General features: G+C 39.7%; 1 protein-coding gene and 1 long non-coding RNA gene across 3 annotated transcripts in view; both read right to left on the bottom strand.

Moving 5' to 3' along the window:
• Positions 1-958: 958 nt before the first annotated feature.
• Positions 959-27,657, bottom strand: part of LOC120572827 (low affinity immunoglobulin gamma Fc region receptor II-like) — a 48,180-nt gene continuing 21,481 nt past the window's right edge. For both annotated transcript variants that reach the window (XM_039822298.1, XM_039822299.1), the window contains 5 exons: positions 6,794-6,829; positions 2,361-2,624; positions 2,039-2,281; positions 1,826-1,966; positions 959-1,713 (listed from right to left, as the gene is read on the bottom strand). In XM_039822298.1, the coding sequence (XP_039678232.1) occupies positions 1,601-1,713; positions 1,826-1,966; positions 2,039-2,281; positions 2,361-2,624; positions 6,794-6,829 (797 nt within the window). In that variant the 3' untranslated portion in view covers positions 959-1,600. The remainder of the gene's footprint in view (positions 1,714-1,825; positions 1,967-2,038; positions 2,282-2,360; positions 2,625-6,793; positions 6,830-27,657) is intronic.
• On the bottom strand, positions 11,646-16,775 carry LOC120572969. Its single transcript, XR_005641538.1, has 3 exons — positions 16,545-16,775; positions 12,643-12,700; positions 11,646-12,187 (listed from the first exon to the last, which is right to left on the bottom strand). It is a non-coding gene; the product is annotated as an uncharacterized LOC120572969 (long non-coding RNA).

Genomic DNA, 27,657 nt, shown 5'->3' with positions numbered 1-27,657 from the left:
CTGTGAGTTACGGTACAGATCCACTTTTGCGACACGACTGTCGGGTGGTGTCGCGACGTCATATAGCCATGGTTGATGCTCCACGCCCTAACCAGCAGCTGATTGAACGAACGCGTGACGTGGGTGTGTCTACTCGAGAATTTCAACAGAGTGTCATGGCGGCTTGTTGAGAATACGATCTCGTATTTTACAAAAATAGTTCACCGAAATGTGTTTCTGAAAACATTTTAAGCGAGAAATAGGCCGTGCAGTTGCTGAATATGTCTTCATTTCAGATCAACAGAGGTCAGTTTGAAAGATTTTCGTCTACTTCTACTGGATAGTCGCGTCGCGTTCAACGCGATTCATTTGCATAAAGCTGGGCATCGGCGAGCTTTTTGACGCACAGCATTTTTTCAAATGTAGCGCCGCCTTCCCGGAATGCTTTGCAGGAGCGTTGAAGTCGCTTGACGTCACCCATAGGAATAGAGCGGGGCGCGACGCGACAGAAGCGTCACACGGACAAGTGGATCTGCACCGTAACTCTTTGTATGAATGCAGATGTTAAATGTTGTTTCAGAGGAAAGTCTAGTGTTTGTTGTGAATGATAATATTTAAACACTTGAACAGTGGGCATGGATTACTGAACAAGCCAACCGGGCTAAGGCCCAAGCACCCAAAATGTCAGGTGCCTCCTTGGCCTTCACCTGCAAAATGTCACTCAACAAGGCGCCAACGAACCAAGATATAAAACAGAAGTGCAAATAAACAGTATAATCACACAGCTTTCACTACTGTTGATGCTTGGAACAGCCATGTTGGATTGTGATGTCAGAGTTGGTGAGGTTCAACAGCAGTTGGACAGCCAGTAAAGGCCTCCTCCTTCCTCTTTATATACGACTATGTCACATGTCAGCTACAAGGAAACAGGCTGTTTGGTATGAGAGAAGTGAAGTTATGATCACATTGGAACAAAACACAGAGAGAAAAGATGCTCATCATTTTATTTCATTTGATATGAAGAGATTAAAACTTGACATCTAAGACATGAACAACAACACAACTTACAGCAGAACCTGAACCACTATCTGCTACTAAAGCAAAAAAGATGCAAGCAAAGATGGCACATGAAGAAACCTTTACTTCTGAAGCGGCCCGTTTCAGCTCGACTAAAACAAGCTGATGGTGTCGCTGCGACTCAGCTGGTTACGTTTTCAGAGGCTGGTTTTGGAACGGTCAAATAAGCTGCAAACTATAGAAATGAAATGACCCATTTTATTTACTATGTTTCAAACTGTCAGCTGTTGGAAATGGCAGAATTTTATACGGAGGCTCAACGAGCGCCCCAGAGTCATCTCAATGCAGAGGATACACCGTCTCATCTCACTGTTGTAAACTAAAAGGTTTCAAAACGTTGCAGACTGGAGCATTACAAGCAGCTGCACGTTTAAACTTCTTTCATCGCCATTCTCTGGACTGAACTGGGCTTAAGTTAACATCCTCCATTTACAGGTCAAACTCAAAATGCTTCCCAGTGGAGATCCACAGGGAAGCATTCTGAGGCTTCCACTGTTTCTGATTTATGAGGATTTGAAACATTTGCGCTTCTTTTCAGATCAGTTCAGAAGTGATGCTCCGTGGTGACAGCAGTGATGACCTCATCATGGTCATCATCCAATCCCTCCTCAGCCTGGGTGGGTGGGGTCATCAGCACGGAGACGGGCAGGTCATTTCCTAGAGTCAGAACAGGTTAGACAGAAAGCTGTTAACTGATCAACACCAGAGTGGTGGTGTGAGATTGATGGATTGAATGATCATAAGGTCAATGAATGATTCACAGTGTTACCTGCTGCCCTGTGTCGATATAAAGACACCATGATGATGGTGGAGATGCAGAACGGGCAGAACACCACCAGGTGACAGACCAGTCTGATCACAAGGGGGAGGTGGTCTGAGCCAAGGGGCGGAGCTGAGGTTGTAGGTTTCTCTGTAGAGAGAATCAGCTGTCAGGTGAATATCTGGATGGATGAACTCCTGAAATCAAAGGTAACCTCCTCACCTGTGACAGAGACCCAGCTGGGTGGAGACTCTCCAACACTGCTGATGTGACACTTGTAGAGGCCTTCAGCAGACCTGGAAACATTGTGGATGGTCATGTGACCTGCAGGCTCATTCCTGATGAAGGATCCATCTTTATAGAAACTAGCTGGGAGGTTGGAGGACGTCTCTGTTTTACAGGTCAGAGTGAGGTCTTCTCCCTCCATCACAGGGAGGACAGGACTCTGCAGGATCACTGGTCCACCTCAACACAGAGACAAACTACAGCATGTCATCCATTCACACACAGCTTCATCAATACTGACTCCACAGTCTGATCTTACCAGTGACAGTGATGTTGATGATGTTACTGGTTGCTCCCTCTCTGGACTCACACCAGTAAACTCCACTGTCCACTGGGTCCATGTAGCTGATGTTACAGGAAGAACCAGCAGGTCTTCCCCAGCCATCTCCACACTGAGTCCTGGGTTTTATGGTTGTGTTCCTCCTCAGAGTCCATCCAGCAGAGCTGTCGTCCTCCTCACAGCTCAGAGAGACAGATTCATCTTTAAACAGCTGAGAGCTGCTGGGACTCACAGTCAGAGAGGCTGGAGGGAGAAGAATGTATTATGGTTAAAAAACTAGTTGTTGATTAATACTGCTGTTTTTCACCAGTTTAAAGAGAAATGGGCTGCTGAGATCTAGAACAACCCAAAACTTAGAACCTTTAGTTTGATGAAAAATTAGTTTGGTATTGAGAAATATGTAAAATGTAATCTGTCCAAGGTGACAAGATCTGTGTGTGCTCAGTTCAGGTCTGGAATACTCCCTCTCCATACTGAAACCAGTGAGCAAGACAGACTGTTATTTATGTGATCTCAATGAAATCTAAAATGAAGTTAATTTTGCTTTGTATTGTCCATATTATCATGATTTAAGATTGCAATTATTTAACAAAGTTAAAGTAAAAGAGATGAGGCAAGATATACATCTGTTAGTTTGGTTGTTTGAACATAAAACATTTTTTTTTACTTTTTAGAACAAGCTAAAGGAAGACTGCTTTGTATCCATGATTTTCTGTCTGGTAGAGACATATATTTAGCTATTAAAATTGTTTGTCTTTTTAGTTTTGGTACGAAATGTTTAGTTGACAGTGTATATGGGGTTTCCACTATTGTGTTGTGGCTGCTGTGAAATGTTTTCTTTATTCTTTATTTTGTCCACAGTAGAGTATGTTGTGTTGTGGACATTGGACCCGAAGCTGTGAATGAAATGACTTTAATGGGTGTTATGTAATCCGTGTAGGAAGGGCCACTTAAGTGGCATTACACGTTAAATAAAAAATGTTTGGTTGTTTGGACAAAACTTAAAAATGTTTTATACTTTTAGAACAATCATGGACTAAAATGAAGACTGCTTTGTATTGATGATTCTCTGTCTGGTAGTGACATATGTTTATTTATTTATTTATTACATTTTTTTGGTAACACTTTTGAAGTCTTCACTTTATAATAATGGTACATGAATTATCATGAATTCATGCATGACTTCATCTTTAACATTGATAAATAAGATATGATTAATGGGGGCATAAAATGAAATGCATGAAGAATTAAAGGAGTGCGTTGGCAAAATGATACTGAGGTCACTAAATTGACACAAAATACAGTATACTGCAGATGCATTTTATAGTTTCTTCATTTAAAACAACATAAAGCACGTAAACAATAATGCTTGAGAACAATGTTCACTAAAATAGGATATTTTTTAATTTGACTTTTTACTAACTTTTGTGTCTGAACAAAAGAAATGTCTTGATAATTTTTTTTTTTTTTTTACAAAGTCCTCCTTTTTCACAAAGATGATAACTGCATATGCCACCATTAATCATATCTTACTTATCAAAGTTAAAGATGGAGCTGGTCAGCACTTTATTTAGTGCCACAAACATGAAGAAGTCATGTTTAGTTAATCATGATTACAACACTACAATTCAGTTTCTTTAGCCTGTCACTTTAACTGCATATTTACCTTTGAAGATGACATGCATATCATTAATAAATCAGAAGTCATGATGAATGAAATACCTCATTCCATGCATGAATTAGCATATTGTTGCTGCATTAAGTCATGCATGAGATACTATTAATCCTTGTATATTACTGACAGTTCATGAAGTACTACACACATGAAGTCATGCTTTTTCATGCATGACGTCATGCATGAATTCGTGGTAATTCATTTTTGTAGTTTTGGTACGAAATGTCTAGTTGACAATGTATGTGGTTACATTATTGTGGCTGCTGTAAATGTTTTATTTATTCTTTATTTTGTGCAGAGTAGAGTATGTTGTGTGTGGACATTGGACCGGAAGCTGTGAATGAAATTACTTTTATATGGGGTCACGCCCGCCGATAGGGGGGGACAAACGGGTCTGTTGTCCCGGGCCCACAGTAGGGGGGGGCCCAGAACTGGGGGCCCAGAACTGGGCCCTCATTAAATTATGGAATAATTGAAAAACATTTTTTTAAATAGGCCTATTTGTGGAAAAAAATATGTAATATTTGAGTTACATAAAAGCTTTTTATTTGTTTTCTTCCCAATTGTCCTTGAAATAGTGGTCAAGAACCCCCCCACCCCCAACACAAAAATGGTTTGGCCCCTTATCAAAAGTTGATGTTGTTTTCAGTAGATTTGAAGTTCAGTATGCTCAAAATGTCCGGTCAGCACAAGTCCGGTGCTCAGAAAAGGAAAGAAAAGAGAAGAAGAAAATAGAGGCCTTAGAGATTTTCTAAACAAATATTTAAAAAAAAAAGGTGGTGACGGTGAAGCTGGAACTGTCAACGTAGAGCAAGGTAAGAAACAGCGCAGCCAACGTTTACGAGCCATGTAACGTAAGCTAACAGGCCAGCTCTCATGTTAACGTCCATTAGCTTGTATAAAAGCCTGAGACAACACGTTCTCTCTGACAGAAACAGTTGAGTTTGGTAGCTCCGTCAGAGAGGATGAGACAGAGAGAGATCCAGCTGCAGTCAGGTGACAGAGAGAGTGATGCGGGAGGGGCCCGCTGCCTCGCAACGGAGGGACAGAGTCAGGCTACCGGTGAGAGAGAGAGAGAGAGAGAGAGAGAGAGAGAGAGAGAGAGAGAGAGAGAGAGAGATGCGGAGAGTCTGAGCACGATGGATCAGAGACTGATCACATTAATTTCAGTGAGAGATGTGAGGAGAGGAAGATCAGATTAGAGGAAGATCAGAGGAGAGGAAGAGCATAGGAGAGGAAGAGCATAGGAGAGGAGCAGGAGAGGAAGAGGAGAGGAGAGGAACAGGAGAGGAAGAGCAGGGGAGAGGAAGAGCAAGGAAAAAGGAGAGATCTGGGCGCGGGGGGCCCATCTAAGCTTATCTTGTCCCGGGCCCAGGCAAGACTGTCAGCTGGCCTGTATGGGGTTATATGGGCTAGTGGCATGACATATTAATAAAAAATATATCATATCATACTGTGGCAATCACTGCTTTGGACAAAGGGTGACTGGGGGGCCTCTGAGGCTTCACATTCATTATCTGGGAAACTTAAGGAATCAGCTGATTTCTTTACACAATCAATAATTGATCTAAGCTGGGAAACCTTCCTCCATGTTTGCTTCCAGGATGCTCCAATATCTTAACCTCATTGTGTGAGAGTTTCAAAGGGATGTGGTTAACTATATCTGGTATTCTGGGGAGCTTCAAAGTGTGAACAAGCCGGTGGATGTAGATGTAGGAGAGATGTATCATTGTTCATGTGCAGGTTTGATAAAAACCAAACTTTTTGTTCGTACAAATATTTTGAACACACATTGACAACTTGTTCTATGCATGTTTTGATACATGAGACATCTGGCTTCTAAATGATCAAAAACCTCTATTTGAACACTCACAATACCCCTCTACACATTCTAAAAGTACTTTAACACTGGCAGCTTGTGCCTATCGTACCCGATAGAAAACAGCATCTCTTATTCATATTTAAATCATTTCATAACGATAACAGATAGCGTCATACCATCTTTTCCAGCTGAGAGCTGATGCTCCGGCGGTCACGGTGGTGTCTTTGGTGTCTTTCTAGCATTTACAGGCTGTTTCTATCCAGTCTGGAACTTGTGACTTTTTTTCGGGGTTGTCGAGCAATAAATCCAAACTCTTACATTAAAGTTTTATCCACTTGATGTCCATAATTTATACATTTTTCGGTCATTGCTGCCGCTAGCTACGATGCTAGCCGCCATATTGAAATCCCATGATGCTTTTCGAGAGAGGTTGTTTATGTTTTGTCATCCAATGGAAGGCAGGTCCGTCACACATTACGCCTTATATGGGCATCCAAGGGTGAACGAAGATTGTTCATTGTGAGAAGAGATCATTCACACGAGTCAGGACAGTTAGATGTGATCAAAGATCGTCTATTACCGATCTAGCCCGTTCTACAGAGGAGAATGGTATCACTGTTTAGATATGTGGGATACATTTGGGCATTTATTGAAGAAATGTAAATAGTTTTGGTTGTCCTTTTATATGAGTTATAATGTTCATTATGTTTATTTTTGCAGTGGATGACTCCAAATATATAGGAGAACTGTTTTAGACAATGTATGCTTGTGTAGCATTGCTGTGTGTGTGATCTCAATAAATGTTTTACAAGCTTTTTTAGAAAATAAAACCAGACGGACCAGATGTTGTCAAAAATCCTTTAGACCCCAGAGGGCTAAACACAACCTTTTCTATCAAGAAAACAGGTTACTGACCTTGGTTTGTTGGGCAGCTCAGCAGTGAGGTCAGAACTGAAGAGATAAGACACTTTGGTTAGTTGGAGTCTGGTTCAGTTCAAAGTTTAAATAATAAATGAAAAGAACACACTAAAACAGGCTTTAAATCATTTACACAATCTTTCAAAATAACATTATTATAATTGTAAACTCTAAAAACCAGTTCAGTTTTCCAGTATCAGCTTTCCTTTCATCTTGTATTTCTTTCTAGGTATTGACTGATTATTGGGACGTTTTTTGGCAGTTTGCAGATCATTTTAATGTGGGTGTGATGTTGAACGTTTCTAATTAATTAAATAATTGCTTAACCCTTAAAAAGTGTTGACTTTGGGTCAAATTGACCCATTTTCAATTTTTGTTTTATATCAGAAAATATGGGACGTAGAAATAAGCGCTGAAAATGTAAAGACATTTTTTTTTACAATTTAAAACGTTGGAAAAAGCAAATACAAACTGTGAAAAAATGGGCGTCAAAAACGTCGAAAAAAAGGTTGTTTTATTTCAAGGTTGACGGGAAGACCGCACAAGGGTTAAAGCATTTAAACAAGGTTTTGTGTTGGAGTTTGTAACAATCTAAAATCTTAATTTTGACTTAAAGATTTTCATTTTAACTGTAAATGCAAATCAGTTCCAAATCTTTGTTACATTAACTACTAATAATCGGTATCGGCCTTAAAAAAAAACAGTATCGGTCAATCCCTATTTCTTTCATCTGATATTTTTCAGAAACTCAGTTTACTTACAGAGCAGCCAGAGTAGAGATGTTTCCTCCATCCTGACAGTTGGTGAAATGATGTCTTGACTTTTTATTTCAGTGTATATCCGCATCAAGTAAAACTCTTCTTCCTTCCTCTTTGACTGGCAGTGTTACATGCATGCATACATACTCTCATGCATAGAGATACATACATACACATGCATGCATAACGTGAGATGGTTTATTAACATGAGGTTATATTGGTGTAAGTATGTTGTGAAAGTACTAAATTTTGGCCAAGGCAGCTTCTAATAATCTTGAAACAAACAAAACTATCTCTATGTAGGTGGCAGCAGTTTAGTTGCAAATAAGTGAACACAACACCTCCTCGCCTCTGTTAAACCACTGAAAAGGGACTAAAATAAACGGTGTAAACTACACATCAAGAATGCTAAGTAGGTATTTCACAATAAAGTCATTTGCCTTTGTGTTATAGTGTGTTACGGTCAAAATAAGAATATGTGCAAAATATTTACTTTAAAGTTATTTTCCGTAAGATTTGAGTTAACTTGTTTCAAGCAGCAGCTTTGGCGTTACATGTAATTTCAGGCGGGCCTCTGGGACTTCATCTCCCAGAGTTCCTTTCAAAGACGTGTCGACTGTATGACGTCGGTAGCTTAACAGCTGGCTTCAAGCACGGCGATCATTTCCTGAATGTTCTTTGGTCTGAACTGGGCTTTACACATACTGTTATGATCCACTTACATGTAAATACTAAAATGCTTTTTTTGGTTTCCATGTTGTGACAAACATTTTACAGATAATGAATTTCATCTAGATTTTGATTCACATTTATATTTTAAGTGTTAATAATGAATGGTCTGTGTGCCAAACTGACATGTTCACATCGTGACTTCTTCCTCTTGCGGTTAACAAGTCTGCTTCTACTGTAGCTGCTCTGTGGGTGTGAAGTCCATTTCACATGACTTGGTTTTCTTATCAGCTCTCACAGCAGAAACAAGTGTTGAGAAGAAATAAAATGTGAACATTTAAACTGTATTTCCCTTTAACTAGTAGACTTTGACACTTCTGTGATCAAAGACATCAAATCAAACAGAGAGGTGCGGCTTCATGGTGATGAAGAAACATTGGGACGTTTCCATAAACAAAGTACACGGTCAACTGACCTTTCATTATCAATGATGTTTACTGAACGTGCTCTGGTCAAGACATGCAGACAGCGTGTATATTACTACTTCTGCAAACGACTGCAGACAGTCACTCTACACGTCACTGTTACACACTGGTGTTATACACGCTACACAGTGTACACACTACCCAAAACAACAGTGACTACTTTTACATGCACACATGTACTTACAGAAAATGAGACTGAAAGAAAGAGAATAAGAGGATTTCCCTCCAAATGTGGAAATATAATGAGCTATTCCTATAAAAAGATATAACTACAAAAAGACAAAACACTGACTATGTTTACATGCACAAAATACTCTGGTTTTTGTCCTCATTCTGGAAAAAAACAAACATTCCCACCATGCTGTTTACATGGCTAATAAAAATGTAAATGAACTGCTTAGCTACACATGTATGAGGTGGCTAATAATAAAGTAAGTCAGAGTCTCCAGCAGAGCCAGAGGTCCTCTACTCCTCACTGAGGTAGACCTGAACCGGCCAATCATGTATGAGGTGTCTAATAATAATGATGTAAAGACTGTTTGTGTTCAGAGTCTCCAGCAGAGCCAGAGGTCCTCTACTCCTCACTGAGGTAGCTGAGGTAACTGCAGCTACAACGAGACAAACATCTCAAATTGAGAGTCCATTTGCATTCTTTAAATGTGTTTTTCACAGGATACAAGCCATGAGACTGCACACACTTCCATGGATACATCCCAATTCTTCTAGCAGATGGTCACGTTAATGAGAACACAGCTAGAAGGTTAATACATGAAGTCAAAGCCAACTGTGAACCGTCATCTGAAGCCGAAGGGCAGCAACATGTATGTCTGTTCCAGAGAAATGAAACCTTTTTTTTTTTTTTTTTTTAAATCAGAACCATCATCTGAAGCACTGACACATCATTACTATCTTCCCTCTTAAACATAGTTTTGTATTTAAACTGTACGTTTTTATACCCATGGGCAAAAACTGCACATTCCTGCACTAATGTTCACATGAAAAACAGACTATTTTACAATGAGATGTAAAACTCTCTTTGGAAGAACGCATCATATCAGTTGAGTCAGACAGCCAGCAAGTGGCAGCACAGCACCTTCTCTTTCTTGTGTGTTCAGGTCAGCAGGAAACAGCTCAGAGGTCTTTCTTATTCAAGCGACACTGTATTAGACAGAGGTGGGTAGTAACGAGTTACATTTACTCCGTTACATTTACTTGAGTAAGTTTTTGAAAAAATGATACTTCTAGGAGTAGTTTTAAATCACTATACTTTTTACTTTTACTTGAGTAGATTTGTGAAGAAGAAACTGTACTCTTACTCCGCTACATCTGGCTACAATGAGCTCGTTACTTTTCTTTTTACCTCTTGGTATTCTACGTGTCATTGTTTTTATCCCCCCGCGTACGCCTTATTTTAGTGTTTTATTTTGACAGAGAGAGAGACTTCCGCTAAAAGCTACCACGTGACTGTGTTTCACCAATCAAACGTAGTTGTGCAGTCTCGTCACCGTACTCAATCTCAGCGGCGGGACCGGACCATGGATGTATTAAGAGAACGGACGGGTCAGCTTTACAGTCGTAGCAAAACAAAAATGTCAGAATCACCCATGTACCCCTGACTGCAGACCCGCAGACCTCAATGTGGGCGGAGTTAAACGTTTAACCCCGCCCACTGCCCAACTCAATTAATACGGTGTCCGTTAAGGGAGAAGAAACCTTAATGAATGTGGGGAAATGCAGCAATTTAAACACAATGAAATTAATTATTGGTTTTACTAATTATGAAATAAAATATTGACACATTTCACAAAATAACAGATTAACTACCTATTAAAACATTAAATTACCTTAATTATGCATTAAATGATGAAAAAAGTAATATATTTGAATGTGTATTTACCATAATCAAATGTAACCTGAGATACTTTCTTAATGTTATCAAAATGAAAAGGGATCACTAGACTTTTTTTTATTTAACAACAAATTATTGAACAACAAACAAACATTAACATAAAACAACCAGGCAAACAGTAAAAATGTTAATGAAATACTAAAATGTTATTAATGATGAACATAATGACAAAAATTATGTTATTAATAATAATGAAATTAATAATATTGATAGTAATGATGATAATGATAATATAATGATAACAATAATAATACCAATAATTATGAAAATAAGTTGAATAACAACAACAATAATAATGACAATAAGAACTAAAACAATCATGTACTGGGGCCTGTTTCACAAAAGCAGAATATAAATCAAGGATAACTGATAAAGCGAGGCTTGACCTAGTCTAATCTGTGCATCCTGGCTTGGTGCGTTTCACGAAGGCCAAGCCAGGCTGAGGAGGAGAGACTAGGAGCTGAGGAGGAGAGACTAGGAGCTGAGGAGGAGAGACTAGGTTGAGTCAGGCTGAAGTAATTCAGATAGATGTGCATTCACGGCTTTCCTCAACAGACCGCGAGGCCGATCACAGATTTCCTGATGCCAAAATGGAGAATACGCATTGTTCATACTTTATACAGAGTGAGCAGCAGCTTCTTGTGGAAGTATGATGACATGCAATGATTATAATCATTTGCACAAATTTAAAGTTGTACTCTTTGCCTTAAAAGTAAGCAGTTATAATCATTTGCCCAAATTAACAGTTGTACTCTTTGCCTTAAAAGTGAGCAGAAGATAATGTTACTCAGGAAATTTACCATGAAGATCAATTTTCGCTAGAATATGATGTGTAAATATCTCTTTCACTCTGTTCCTCCCTCTCTCTGATGGGCTAAAATATAAATTTCCTAAGTCATATTAACTTCCACTGCTCGCTTTTAATGCAAAGTGTACAACTGTTCGTTTTTGCAAATGACAGTGACTCATTGAATGGTTTCAGTTAAGAGCAGTAGTTCATAAATGTATATTTTTAGACAATTATTCACTATTATTCTACTACTATTCATTCGCGTTTTTTTTTTAATTTTTTATAGAGGACAAGTTTCCTTCTCTACTTATTAAATGCCTCGCTCCCTTGTATATATGGACGTAGAAAATAAAGACACTGAAGAAATTGGATTCTAAAATCTAGAAACAATCTCCATGAAGATTTATGTGCCTGCGCTTTCGTGAAACCGAATCAAGGCTAAATTCATCCAGGATAACTGGGAAATCCTGGTTTAATCCTTTATCTTGGTTTTGTGAAACAGGCCCCAGGTCTGGATCTCAGGTACGGATCGTATTATATCACTCTTCGAGGAACATGGCATTGATTTTTAAGTGTTGTTCAACAACACAAAGTTTGAAGAATGTTTCCATGTCGTCTTGGTGCTCATCCAGTTGTTCTTCTAGGATGTCCTGAAGTGCATTTATCTAATTTGCAGGGTCCATTTGGAGAACAGCAGGCTTCATCACCTCCCCACGGAGTAACGGCAGCTCATTGCTTTCTGAATTCACACTGTGCCTCCATCGCCACATAAAACGCATACTGTAAAAGTAAAAAAAAGAAGAAAAAATAGGTTTAGTTTGATACATTTTGATGACATCCCCAGGAATATATTTGAGGATTTAGAAGAGGGTGCCATGAAGTCACATCATGTCATCAAATCAGCATCTATCTCCTAGGATTTAGATGTATGAACAGTGTATGCAGTGTAAAAAGTTTACTAAACATGTCAAGAAATACAAACAGTATGAGCAAAAATAGTGTGCTTTGCATGTATTCTCGCACTTACGGTATACCGTAAGTGCGAGAATAATAAGTTGAAAAACTTTTCTACACAAATATGACCAGTAAAATATACTGAATAGCCAACATCTTACCATCAAAAAAAACATGCCACAGTTGTCGGATGAGCCTTGCTTGGTATGAGCAATATACAATTTGTAATGAAAGAATGATGATCAAGTTGTACAGTTCATAAGAGTTATATACAGAAATACCTTATCATCTGCACCACAAGTCCTCCAGGGTACAGGGGACAAGGTCTGAGCGATATTTCTGTGAAAACAGTGTATTGGAAAAGTAAATGTAATGTAAAGTTTAAAAACCATTTATACACCAACATATAATCAATGCTTTGAACATTTAGGAACTTTCCAGAGGTTGGAACTTCAACTTAACCTTAAGAGTTCCGCAAATTTCATATACCCACTCGTTCCTTGTGGCAGAGAAATTTCAATATGCCTAAAAAAAAAAACCTTTTTCTTGTACTCGGATTAGTCTCATTACAGTGCATATCGCCGAATGCACTCTGATATTAGCAGGGGTTAAATTGGGCCAGGGCTCAGCCCTGGCACATAAGCCTGCTCGTTTGTCCGAACCGCCCTGCTTGCAGTCTAAATAAGTCACATAAAATTTGATGAAAGTGATGCTTTTGAAAACATGATATTTCTGACAATAAATTAAAGATTTTTAAAATGGCATGCCTATTTTGTCTCGGCGAAGCTGAGATGAGAACAATCAGAACACGGCAACGACCGCCCAGAAGAACTGCAGACCATTCACCACTGCGGGTCAACTACATAACGCCAAAGTGTCTACGTCGGTAGGACTAACAGATAAAAGGCCTACTCCTAAAGCTAAAAAACCCTTTCGCAGCGGTGGAAGCCCGGTGCTCTGAAGCTCCACCGGCCGCTACGAGTTCATGTCGCTGACCAAGCCGTGGAACCGGTCCTCGCTGTCGCATATCCGCCAGCGGCAGGGCTCCGAGCCGGTGTTCCGGTTTAACTGGTTTTTGAATTAACTGGTGATATGTGTTGCAGGCAGGGCTGCACCGCTGCAGTAAACAATTCTGATGAATTCGCCTCTTTTTCACATTCATTTGAAAACATTACGGTATGAACGGGTTGCTGGGACAGTAGTTTTGGACCCGACAGATATACATGAACAAATGAGTCGTTTTTGTTACGAAAATATCACTCGTTGTCTGGCGAGTGTAACGTCGTGTGTCTCTACCACGGTCTCTGACTGTAAACTATGCACGGACACCGATTTTTTTAGATTATCTAGTGACATTCACGCTTTAGTTAGTTATAAAACGGTGTCCAGCCTATAGGTAGGGTAGGCCTATTATAGATAACAAACAAGCTAACAACAAAGACACCAGCACAAACCTGATATTTCACCTTTCCACACCTGCGCCTAATATCCAAATCGCTATAAAATGGGAGTTTGACCGTCCTGAGTCCTGTCCAAATATGATGAATGAGTAGTAGTGTACACTACCATAGTGATGAGAATGATGCACGTCCGTAGAATTAAATATAAAACACAATCAACGGGATAGAAGTTGTGTCACAAATTTAATCTGGCATCAGTCGTTGCTATCGCCACAAACATTAGTGCGAACACCTCAGAAAGTATGTTTCACTTATCCCTGTATGAAAGCATCTCAAATCAACTTGAAGTCAGATTAATAACGGAATGATAGGCTACAAATATAACACAGATAACGGAAAAGTTTTGGAAAACACACTGACGTTTGCAGTAGCCAATTGTGAACAGGCATTGACACAGCCACCTACGTTGTCAGTCTTCGTTCTTGCAGCGGCATCACAACTTAATTCAATAACAGTACAACATGGATTAAGTGTATTAGATCTGTTAATATTTAAATACCGCCTGTAAGTAAAACATAAACTACATTTGAGGTTTTTACACCCAGCTGAACGCAGCGTGGAGACAGCGGTCAGCTGTGGCAAAATGTGATCCGCTCAGATTAACTTGATAGGCATTTAAAATAGACATTTAATTATATTTCTGTGTGTTATGTTAAGCTACAGCCTCTTCACAACCACATTTTTTAATATCCATTATGCCTGTACTCATTAACACTTTATTCCGTTTTGGGGGTAAAAATGAAACACGTCAGTCATGCGCAAACGTGATCATTTATCATTGTTATTAATGTTTAGGTCTATCTCAGCACAAACTGTCTCTTCAACCGCCGCATATTCATATGACCCATCTGAATCTGAATGATATCAAACTCTCTCGAGTAGCCTAGATTTGTAATCATATACCATGACCATTTTGTGTTGTCAAAGTAGGCCAACAAATTATGTGTGAGATAAATAAAAGTCAAACTCGGAGAAAAAAAGATTCATATGTTCTTCACTTCAAATCACTTTTGCTGCAACTCACTTCATAACTTAACCGAGACTAGATAACACTATGTCGCGAGAGAGAAAACGAGGATCAGCATTTTGCTACAATACAATGGCCATATGGTCATAACAATAGTGTATAGGCTTCCATAAGACAAAAAGCGCGATTCTGGGTCGACACAGACATAAAAACACAACTATAGCCCTATTCGCACGGGATAAGTATTACCTGGTGACCTCCAGTCATTTGTAATAATCGCGGAGGTTGTCTGTGATCTTAATCCCGTGCGAATCGGTCATGTCTGTAATTTGTAAAGTAATAATTCCCCCGCAAATGACCTACCATATTTCGCCGAAAACGGAGGTCCTGTGATAATATTAGTCCCGCGAATCGGCATCTCTGTGATTTGGGGTCTAGCACTGCGTTGTCAATTATAAATGAAAAGTTTTGACATCATGTCTGTAAATTTGAGTAAAATACAGACTTCAGTTATCCCGTGTGAATGCGCCAGACGAAACACAGACGTGTGGGGGTAATTTATAAACTACAAGAGGTCCCCAGGTAATACTTATCCCGTGCGAATAGGGCTTATGACTGACGTGTTTCATTTTTACCCCCAAAACGGAATAAAGTGTTAAGTGGGGTCATGCCTGTTTGTTGTACATCAGTTAGTTTTCGGTATGTGAGGCAAATATGAACTATACTTTACAGTTTCTAGGTTTGCATTTGCCCATGTTAAATTTGTGATATCACCAGTTAACATGGGCGTATATTTCTCCTTGTTAACCTGTGTTAATTCTAGTAGACTAAGAGTCCACTATATAGATAGAAATCACAACACCATTTCGCGGTGTGTAGTGTAATGGTATAGATGATGTGTAACTCCTCTACTCCCAGTTTTTTGTCCATGACATCCAAGGTTCGGAATCCCAGCGTTTTTTGGTTTTATTTTTTCGTTCATACAGTATGTGTCGTATTTGTGTGGATAATCCTTAAACGGACATGTATGTGTAAGTGCTACTGCAGTTGAGTTTTCTGAGCCTTTAAAGATTACAAATTCCCACACATTTTGCATGACATTATGTGATAGGGTAAAAATAAATAACAGATTAACATGAAACTTTCCCAGCTAATTACTTACACTAAGACATATTTTTTCTACAATATGTCATATCCCAGTTTGCTTACATTTTAGATACAGTGTTGTTTTAATGGTGAAATGTTTACTAATGTAAATTCACAAGTCGATCTGGGTGTCTCCGTGGCTTGCAGTAAGATCGAGACACAGTCGCCAGACAACGGATGATATTTCGCAGTGACAACGGCTAGTGTTTGCATGAATGTCTGTCGGGACCAGAATTAATGCCCAGCAACTCGTTTCTATCGTCAAGTTTCACAAGACACCGACAAATGAATGAAAAATAGAGGCGAAGAATGTTTATTTCCTGGTTAGTCGGGAATGGGTCCTGAAAGGCCACGCCTACACCACATCTGCCTCTATCACCAGTTAATTCAAAAACCAGTTAAACCGAAACACCGGCCACGGATCGCCTCCGAGCATCGGAGAGCCCCACTCGGTGCCGCATGTGTGTCTGTGTGTGTGAGGTGGACATGGTCACCACAGACGTGGTTACGTACGTTAGTTTAAATATACGTTAGCTCATGTGCAGCTAATTCACATAAAGTAACGATACACCTAAAATTACATGAACAATATTATAAAAGTCACACTTACTTCCATTATTTATGATATGAAAGCGGCAGTCCGAAGCGTGGAAGGAGACAGGAGGAATACGGGAATACATAACACCAAACAGGAAGCATCACGGTGACGGCGGGGTCAAATGTTGGAGAGTGGGCGGGGCTAAACGTTTAACTCCGCCCACATTGAGGTCTGCGGGTCTGCAGTCAGGGGCTTCTCGAATCAACCGCCAGCAGACACAGAGGAGGAGGAACACCCCAGAGGTCTGTACTACAAATCCAGATCAACATGTCCTGGATCTCTTTCAGTCTTCCGGCTTCACCTAACCTAACAGCCGCGGTCCCGCATCAGCTGTGTCACGACGGTGGTTATCAACTAGTTCAACCAACCCAGGGTTTCCAAATCCAGTGGCGCTTGTTCACATAAAAGAGGTGATGTTTGCACAACATGACCAATAGCCACATATTTTACATAAGAAGAGCAAACTATAACTCTACATAAATATGAAGAACACACAGTTTTACACGCAAAACCCAATACAGTCGCTGCTTCCTAAAACAGGAGGACAGCTGGAAAAAAAAACAGGCGACGGTGTGCATAAATCACAACATCAATATCACTTCCCCATCAGTCAGGCACAAGATCTGACCATAATTACACTTGGGCTTTCCGTCGTTGCTTTAGCCTATTATTTCAGTTGCAACCCTGGCAGTGGAAGCGATCGTGAGAGCAAATAAAACATATAAAAACATAATTCAAACCTTCTTCTTCGTGTGTGGTCATATTGAAAGCATGTTTACCTTAGTAAAAGTGCCAAACAGCAGCTCCATTAACTTGTTCTAGTTCTGCCTTGCAGAGCCTGGTAAAAAGTATAAAGGTTTGGAAATTTGTGTAACTTGTGCTTATTATTATTTTTATGTATTATTATTTTATTGATTTTATTTTTTAAGTACTTGAATTTACCTGGATTATTTTAATTTAAGATATTTTTTAATGAATTTTAATTTATTTTATTGATTGGATGAACTATAATTTGCCTAAAGATGATTATTTTGTATTTTTGTCCGTCTGATTGAATGCTTGTGTTAACAAATAAATCAGACGTTACTCAACAGTTACTCAGTACTTGAGTAGTTTTTTCACCAAGTACTTTTTTACTCTTACTCAAGTAATTATTTGGATGACTACTTGTTACTTTTACTTGAGTCATATTATTCTGAAGTAACAGTACTTTTACTTGAGTACAATTTTTGGCTACTCTACCCACCTCTGGTATTAGAGTAACATTTAGGGTACAAAATAAAGTGCATTAACATGTCAACACACACATCACACCACAGTGTCCAAACCAACAGTTAATTCATTTCAGAAACACTCTGCAGCAGAAAAGAGACAAAACTCAGACAGTTAAAACCCTCTCAGTCTGAGTCAGGATGTGGTGTCAGTTCCTCTTTAATGTTGGTAGAGAGAAACTGCAGCTCTTTATCATCCAGTATGTCTGAAGAGACTGTTGAAGTTTCACAGCAAACAACTAAATTTACACTTCAGTTAAATATCTGACTGTTTCTGTCTGATGTTTAACTGAACTCAACAGTAAATATGATCTATAGAAGCAGATGTTATGACTATGATTTGAGGATAGTGTTGCTTTAGGGTGTTTTTTGGAAACTAGCTTCATAATTAATCTTACTGGAATGATTAAACAAAAACATAAGTGATAGTGTTTAAGTTCAGGAGTTTTTACTCCAAGTCATCCTGCGGTTAAAAGAACTGACTATAAATCAGATGAGGCAGTAAGAGTTCAGTTAGAGCAGCAGAGGAAGCATCAGCCATCTTTACTGATCAGACAAAAACACACGATCCGTTCTGCCTGCACGATCCTTTCTGCGAATGCAAAAGATTATCCTGTTTTACCGAGGATACGACCTGCACAATCTGTTCCACGCTAGCCTATGGCTAGCCTCCACCGGGAAGCTAACGTTAGTTTAGCTAACAGCTAATTTGGCTAACTGCTAGCTGACAGCTAGATTCAGTCTAAAATAACGTTAAGTCAAACTTAATGGGAGAAGCAGGCTACAGCTAAATTAAGACTTTAGAGTAATAACAATAAAGACAAATATTGAGTGATTGTATTTTAAATGAGCACAAGTAAAGTAGAACTGACGTAACAGCTGTTATATATGTTATCGTTTATTTTCAAGTTTTATTTTGAGGGTCTTTTAAAGTTTACATGCTGTCTCAGCTAGCGGTTAGTTGAATTAGCTGTTAGCTAAACTAGCGTTAGCTTGGCTGTCGACCGGAAGCGTGGAACAGATCGTGCAGTGTCGTAAATCCTTGTACAACAGCACATGCGCGAACATTTTGCGCATGTGCAGAACGGATCTTGTACCGACACTAACTGACCTCAGTCTACTTTATTAACTCTTCCTCACCGTCACACTATGTATACTCTTGTTAAGCTACAGAAACACTTTGACTTGTTTGTTGGTCATTGTTACTATTCATATATGTTTTATATATGCAGCTATATTTGGTGCCTCTGATTGGCTAGTACTTGTTGCCTCTCTCAGTAGGATTGGTTAGATTTAGGCATAGGAGTGAGATTGGTTAGAGTTAGGGTGAGAATATCAGGGTAAGCCAATCAGAGACAGAGTAAGGTGGGACATGTCTTCACCATCCCAGGAAACACAAACACTTACAGGAAGACAGAATCCGACATAATGCTGAACACAGAGACATCTACATACACATTTAACTATTAGGAACCAAATATAGCTGCATATACAGTATATAACACATAGTATAATACATATATAATATAACAATTCAATTCAATTTTTATTTACCTATATATATATATATATATATATATATATATATAGTATATATATATATATATACACAGTGCCTTTGAAAGTATTCGTCCCCTTTGCACGACGTTTCGACCTTTTGCCACATTTCAGGCCTCAAACATAAAGATATAAAACTGTAATTTGTTGTGAAGAATCAACAACAAGTGGGTCCCAATTATGAAGTGGAACGAAATTCATTGGCTATTTCAAACTTTTTTAACAAATAAAAACTGAAAAATTGGCGTGCAAAATTATTCAGCCCCTTTACTTTCAGTGCAGCAAACTCTCTCCAGAAGTTCAGTGAGGGTCTCTGAATGATCCAATGTTGACCTAAATGACTAATGATGATAAATAGAATCCACCTGTGTGTAATCAAGTCTCCGTATAAATGCACCTGCTCTGTGATAGTCTCAGAGGTCCGTGTAAAGCGCAGAGAGCATCATGAAGAACAAAGGAACACACCAGGCAGGTCCGAGATACTGTTGTGGAGAAGTTTAAAGCCGGATTTGGATACAAAAAGATTTCCCAAGCTTTAAACATCCCAAGGAGCACTGTGCAAGCGATAATATTGAAATGGAAGGAGTATCAGACCACTACAAATCTACGAAGCCCGGCCGTCCCTCTAAACTTTCAGCTCATATAATGAGAAGACTGATCAGAGATGCAGCCAAGAGGCCCATGATCACTCTGGATGAACTGCAGAGATCTACAGCTGAGGTGGGAGACTCGCAATCAGTCGTATACTGCACAAATCTGGCCTTTATGGAAGAGTGGCAAGAAGAAAGCCATTTCTTAAAGATATCCATAAAAAGTGTCGTTTAAAGTTTGCCAAAAGCCACCTGGGAGACACACCAAACATGTGGAAGAAGGTGCTGTGGTCAGATGAAACCAAAATCGAACTTTTTGGCAACAATGCAAAACGTTATGTTTGGCGTAAAAAGCAACACAGCTCATCACCCTGAACACACCATCCCCACTGTCAAACATGGTGGTGGCAGCATCATGGTTTGGGCCTGCTTTTCTTCAGCAGGGACAGGGAAGATGGTTAAAATTGATGGGAAGATGGATGGAGCCAAATACAGGACCATTCTGGAAGAAAACCTGATGGAGTCTGCAAAAGACCTGAGACTGGGGCCGGAGATTTGTCTTCCAACAAGACAATGATCCAAAACATAAAGCAAAATCTACAATGGAATGGTTCACAAATAAACATATCCAGGTGTTAGAATGGCCAAGTCAAAGTCCAGACCTGAATCCAATCGAGAATCTGTGGAAAGAACTGAAAACTGCTGTTCACAAACGCTCTCCATCCAACCTCACTGAGCTCGAGCTGTTTTGCAAGGAGGAATGGGCAAAAATGTCAGTCTCGATGTGCAAAACTGATAGAGACATACCCCAAGCGACTTACAGCTGTAATCGCAGCAAAGGGTGGCGCTACAAAGTATTAACTTAAGGGGGCTGAATAATTTTGCACGCCCAATATTTCAGTTTTTATTTGTTTAAAAGGTTTGAAATATCCAATAAATTTCGTTCCACTTCATGATTGTGTCCCACTTGTTGTTGATTCTTCACAAAAAATTACAGTTTTATATCTTTATGTTTGAGGCCTGAAATGTGGCAAAAGGTCGAAACGTTCAAAGGGGCCGAATACTTTCGCAAGGCACTGTATATATACTATACTATACGGTAACTCCTCTACTATGTGACACAATCGTTATTGCTATTTTTATAAAAGCGTCTGCTACGGAGCCATAACGTGAGGTACTAGGTAATGGAGCCTTTTATACATTGTCGGTGTTTCTTTGGAAATAAACAACGGACAAATAGAGTCTTTACACGCTTCAGATGTAAAGTTATTCTCTGTCAAAGTGACGCCAAAATGAATGTCAGTCAATGGGATGCTAACGGGAGGTGATGCCTTTGTAGCATCAAAATGGCGCCATAGGAGGTTCAAGTTCTGAAGCAAAGCTTACCCCCTTGCTCTCAAGTCTGACAGTTTCCAGCTGATTCCAGCAGCATTCAGGCTGAACAGGAAGTGACAGAAACACTGTGGTCCGATTCTGATTTAATAAAATGTTATCAGACCTATATATCAGCTTGTACACAGTCTCCAGTTTATGTTATTATGACAGAGTAGCTGTTAAAATGCTCTACATGTGATCTGTTGCTGATTTTAATTAACAGACTGTAGATCATAGGTCACCAACAGGCGGACTGCGGTCCAGAGCCGGACCTAGAAGCCGTCCCATACGGACCCGGACCAAAACAAAAGATTATTAATTAAAACCTGACGGGGGGCTTCTATTTTAATATGTGCAGCTTTTGTAGTCTTTATGGTAGTGGTTTCATAGATGAGGAAACGCACAGACCAATTGCATGTGAGTTAAGCCATCCCACGTGATACCAGTCAGCCAATGAAGTCTTTGCATTCCGGGCAGTAAACATTGGTACTCTACAGTGCAGACAGACGAGAGAGTTAGATGCAAGTTACACAGGAAAAGAAAGTCGGACTAAAAAGATAGCGATACATGTAGAAAACAAAGGGAGCGGAAACAGACAAATGAGACGGAGAAAGGGAGAGATACAGATGAGTGTGCCGGAGAACGTTGAGGAAAAGACGAGTGAGACGGAGAAAGGGAGCGAAACAGACGAGTGAGGCAGAAAAAGGGTAACAGAGAAAAATAAGGAACAAATGGCACTCTCCAATAAAAGAAAATTGGACAGTGAAAACAGAGCATTTAATCCAGAATGGACAGACTCATTTCTGTTCATACTTCCCAATGGGAGCACTAAACCAGTGTGTCTCATATGCGCAGAAACCGTGGCACTTATTAAAAGTGCCAATGTGAAACGCCATTATGAGACAAAACATAAAGGTTTTGAACAAAAATACCCACTCAAATCTGAATTGAGATCACAGAAAATAAGTAGTCTCAGAGCCCAATATGACCAGTCCACCAGGATCCTGAGCCACACATTCACTGCCCAACAACGTGCTCTTGAGTTTTTCCTCAGAGTTTCTTGGATTTTGGGTAAACACAAAAAGCCATTTACAGATGGAAGGGTTGTCAAAGAATGCATGATTGCAGTAGCTGAAACACTACTTGAGGGAAAACTAAAAAATGAGCTTTGTGATAAAATAAAGCAAATTCCCATGTCAGCATCATCTGCCACGAAGAAAAGTGAAATATTAACTCAGGATGTGCTAACCCAGCTAGTTGAAGCCATGCATAAGGCACCATGTGTAGGCTTAGCTGTGGATGAGTCCACTGACATATGTGACAATGCTCAGCTGTTAGTGTATGCCAGGTTTTTCAACACAGACCAGAAAACATTCTGTGAAGACATGTTAGTTTTCACTCCCCTTCAGACCAGTACAAGAGGAGAGGATATCTACCTGGCCATTAAGGAGATGTTAACAAAAACAGGAATAGAGCCAAAACAAGTGGTTTCAATAACCACAGATGGAGCCCCTTCTATGATAGGGAAAGAAAAAGGAGCTGTAGCAAGACTGAAAGGGGACAATCCTGATATTTTATCTTACCATTGCATCATTCATCAATCTGTCCTCTGTGCCTCCCTGTCAGATGAGTATGCTGAGGTGATGAATACAACGATGAAAATGATACATTTTGTCAGGGCATCCTCCTCCTACCAGCATTGCATGCTTAGGGAATTCCTCAGAGAAGTTGATGTTAACGCTGATGATCTTTTGCTGCACAACAATGTGAGATGGCTCAGCAAAGGCAGGGTGCTAGAGCGCTTTTGGTCCATCAGGAGGGAATTAGCATCTTTTTTGGCAGAGCTAAGCAGTCAGAAGGCAACACAGTTTTCTCTCTTTTTAGAAAATGAGAAATGGATGGATAATGTGGCCTTTTTGGTTGATATCACGTCACATCTGAATGAACTGAATTTGAGGCTACAGGGCAAGGACAATTCAATTTGTGAACTGATGATAGCTGTTCGCTCCTTTCCAGTGGCAGATCTAGAAACTTTTACATGGGGGGGCAAAGGGGTAGCGAGAGATCTTGGTAGGGTGGCAGGGGAAGACGGTACATGGGAACCCCCATATGTAAACTGCTATTCCCTACTACGCCCCGCAACGCCCTGCTATGCCCTAAACTGCTACGCCCTAAACTGCTACAACTATTATTTCTAGTCATAGTTCCATTATTTTTTGTTACTATAATTACCATCATTATGAATCATAATTCTCTGTAACTGTATATCTGTATCCATCTGTATCTAACCAGAGACCACCAAGACCCTGGATCTGTCTGATGTTTCTGCCCAAAAGGAAGTTTTTCCTCGCCACTGTTGCACCAAATGCTTGCTCTTGGGAGAATTATTGGGTCTTTGTAACTTAAAGAGTGTGGTCTAGACCAGTGGTTTTCAACCTTTTTTGAGCCACGGCACAGTTTTTACATTAAAAAAATCCCGCGGCACACCACCAACCAAAAATGACACATTGTAGCCTAATAATCAGAATCTGCATTTTTTTTTTTTTTTTTTTATGTATCCATCGCTTTTGCAGGTTTACATCGATGATCTCGGCCCTACTGCTTACATCCTGTCACTGCGGGATGCGCGCGAAAGGTGGCAGCAGGGCTCCAGACTAACTTTTTTCATTAGGAGCATAGTGGCCCCCAACTGAAAATTTTAGGGACACAACCAAAAGGTGCTGTAGAAATAAAGTTGCCTTGCCTTACAACCTCAGCCTATCAGTCAGCCTCCAGGGCACAGAGACCACTGCTGTGCCTGCTCGGCTCTGAGGAAGTGTAACGTAAACAGCACCGCGACCGCTTTCGGCTCGCCATTAATATATCACAGCAAATGCTGTCTGCTCGAAGTTACTGCCCTGCTGGCAGTAATTCTATTGTCTTAAATCAACAAGGTCATTATTGCGCTATAGGCTACTGCCACCTACTGACACAGAATAGTATTTAATTTCTCTGCCAGTCATCATATTGAGGCACAGATGCGCAACAATGGAAAATGATTTGCAGTCACTCAATAAAAAAATTTGTTGGACCAATTAAGTAAAATCGGATAATTTCCCACGGCACACAGGACGATCACACACTAGTGTGCCGCGGCACAGTGGTTGAAAATCACTGGTCTAGACCTACTCTATCTGTAAAGTGTCTTGAGAAGAGTGAACTGTTGTTGTATATGTAAATATTTACATATCTAACCCTATAATATATACAACAGAATGGAAATAGCCCAAAACTGAAAACACGTCATGTCACGACATGTTATGTTACTGTACTGCAATTTATATGTAAGGAGAATATAAACCAACCATATGGTCCAGGGGTAACTGCAGCCTCCTCTTCCTCTCTGTCATCTTCATCCTCCTGATCACTCTCTGCCTCTGTCCCTCTCTCTGAAGCTGCAGCCTCCTCTTCATCCCTCACTGTCAGTTCTTCCTTTCCCTCTTCTCTTTTACTCATTTCTGCATCTCCTTCTGTGGTCTTCTCCTGCTCTGACCTGCCTGGTCTCTCCAGTTTACTGTCTTCTCCTTCTTCATTTCCCTCCTCCTCTTCCTCCTGTGCACTACTCAGGATTTTCTTGGCTGACAATATCCCCACTTTTAGGCTTCAGCTAATATCTCCAGCTACTCTGGCCTGCAAAAGTCAAGATGTGAAAAGCTCTTGTTATTCTTGTATTACATTACACTGTATGGCCCTGTAGCAACAGTAGCCTAAAAACATAACATCAGACGAGATTTATTACATGCACACATCAGTTATGTTTAGACTAGCCTTCTTAATCCCATTGTATTTGTGGTTTTCCCAATTTGACAATAAAGGATGTTGCCTGGTTTAATTTTGTGCAGCCGTATGTCGCGTATATGTGAGAGGAAGTGGATTTTATAGTAGCCTACCTCTTAACTAATCATATACAAATGATCGGTCTCAGCAAGCACTGTGTAGTGTGTTGTAACGTAACGCCACCGAAACGGCGACCCTCTGTTATGAATTCAAACCAGTTTGTAATATTTTGTATTATGCTCTTCTTGTCTTTACTGAAATCAAACTAATCAACCTCGGTCGCTCCAGTCTTTGCCGGGATGCAGGGCCAGCACACCGCAGCAGACTCGCTGTGTGCGAGCCAGACTGTGCGCCGCTCTGCACGTTTGATGCAGGGACGTAGCTAAGTATTTGAGGGGCAGGGGGCTAAGATTACATCTACAATTATTATTTATTATGAAATAATATAAATTAATTGTTTGTTTCAATGTTTTAAGAAGCCTGTGCACATAGTGGCAGTTTGTTTTTACTAGCAAAGTTTTTTGAATGCCAAAGTTAGGGGGGCAGCTGGGGGGGCAAGGCCCTACAGTGGGGGGGCAGCTGCCCCCCCACTGTAGGGCCTTGCCCCCCTGTAGATCCGCCCCTGCTCCTTTCAGAGGAAACTTGAAGTGTCCAAGGAAGACCTGCAGTCCTTCCCAGCAGTGCAGGAACAGGTTCAGGGACAGAGAGATTTGTCTTCCTTTGTTGATTTTATTGATAAGCTGATTGTAAACTTCAGCAACCATTTTGACTGAAAGTGCAGTTTGTAAGAACTGACCCTTCCACTTTCTGGCTTCAAATGGTCCCTGAGACTGCTTTCCCAGGTCTGAGGAATACCCTATACATCTTGACCATGTTTGGCTCCACATACAACTGTGAGACAGCTTTCTCCACAATGAACATAATTAAAACTAAATATCGTTCCAGGCTCACCTTCACATGTGTATGAGAATGGCCCTGACTCCATTCAAGCCCAGGTTTAAAAAACATGGGGGAGTGGGATATGAGGGGAAGAAAGTGATACTCTAAAACTGTTCAATTGTTAAGATCTGTTGAGATTCATTATTTGTAAAATTGGTTGAGACTGTTGAGTCAAGATGTGAAACAGAAAAGGGGAAATTCAAACTTTTCCTCCCTTTATATTATTTTTCTGAAGTTAAGCACTTTTTTTGAAAATGCACAATTTTCACATTTAATTATTTTCTATTCTTTTGAAATGCAGCCCTAGTTTTATTTAGTTAATGCGAGAACATTATACATATCTACAGTCATACATATATGTTCCGTTCTATGTAACGTGACAATAAATATTGTCAACAAGTTTTTGAATTGTACTTAATTAATTTGATTTGACGGTCAGTTATTGATTACATCCAGATGTTGATACAACTACTAGGCTATTTAAATATATATAACACTAAATTGTTAGACATTATGATCTTCCGGACCTATCAAAACATTTTCTCTAACTGGACCTTTTTAAAATTTAGTTGAATACCCCTGATTTATGACCTCTGATACCCTCTGACCCATGTCACGACCCTTTCCTCAACTTGTGAAATGGTTGAATGAGATGTGTGAGTAGTGTCTGTGTGCAGTATATAGGCTGAGGTAGAAGTGTGCCAAAAATGACAAAAAAAAGTCATTCATTCAAAACAACTAATTATGCAGTGTGATTTTAAATCAAACTAAGTCCCACACATAAATATCCTCGTTTTTTTTCCCTTTAGTCTTTGCCATTAACATTAATCAACCGCAAAATTAGAAAATTGCGTTTTTAAATAACGATGCATGGGAAATAATATAAAAAATGCTTCTCTTTGTACATAGTTTGTTTTTCACAACAGTAGCCTACAAGTCAAAACAACAGCAAATTAGTCTAACAAGCCATTTGGCTGTTTTCTAAACACTCAATTGTAGTTTTTTTATATATGTATATATATAAATCAAATCAAAGTGCTTAGCATAAAAACACAATTATTTCATTATTTGTATTTTTATTTATAATTTTATTATATAAATTCTCACGTACAACATGCAACACACTTTCACAGATGCCGAGAGGTAAGTATTACGTCACTTCAGGAGTCTTCAGCTGTTTTTTTTAAACGTTATTACGGTGCATAACTTACTCGAACACAACTGAGAAACGTGTTGTTGCTGGTGACTAAACCACAGATTATATATATATGTACAGTGTTACCGTACAGTGAAGCGATACTGTCGTTAAAGACCCACTGATCGCTGTCTGATTGATGATAAGGAAGTGGCCAACAGTCATGTGACCAGGGCCAGCTTCAGGGCTGTTTTCGGCACAAACTTCATACAAAAGCTTTGAAAACGTTTGGAAGTGATCCAGCTACCCATTTTTTGTATAATATGATATTATAATCGATATTTTTTTTTAAAGGGATCGATACCAAATGCGTAGCTTGCAAGTATCGATCCGTCCAATCCTAGTGACGATCGCTCTTTCATACACTGTGAAAAGTGTTTGAA

The sequence above is a fragment of the Perca fluviatilis genome, chromosome 14 (genome assembly GCF_010015445.1).
Source record: "Perca fluviatilis chromosome 14, GENO_Pfluv_1.0, whole genome shotgun sequence".
Lineage (NCBI taxonomy): Eukaryota > Metazoa > Chordata > Actinopteri > Perciformes > Percidae > Perca > Perca fluviatilis.
This window is presented reverse-complemented; position numbering and strand designations above follow the sequence as displayed.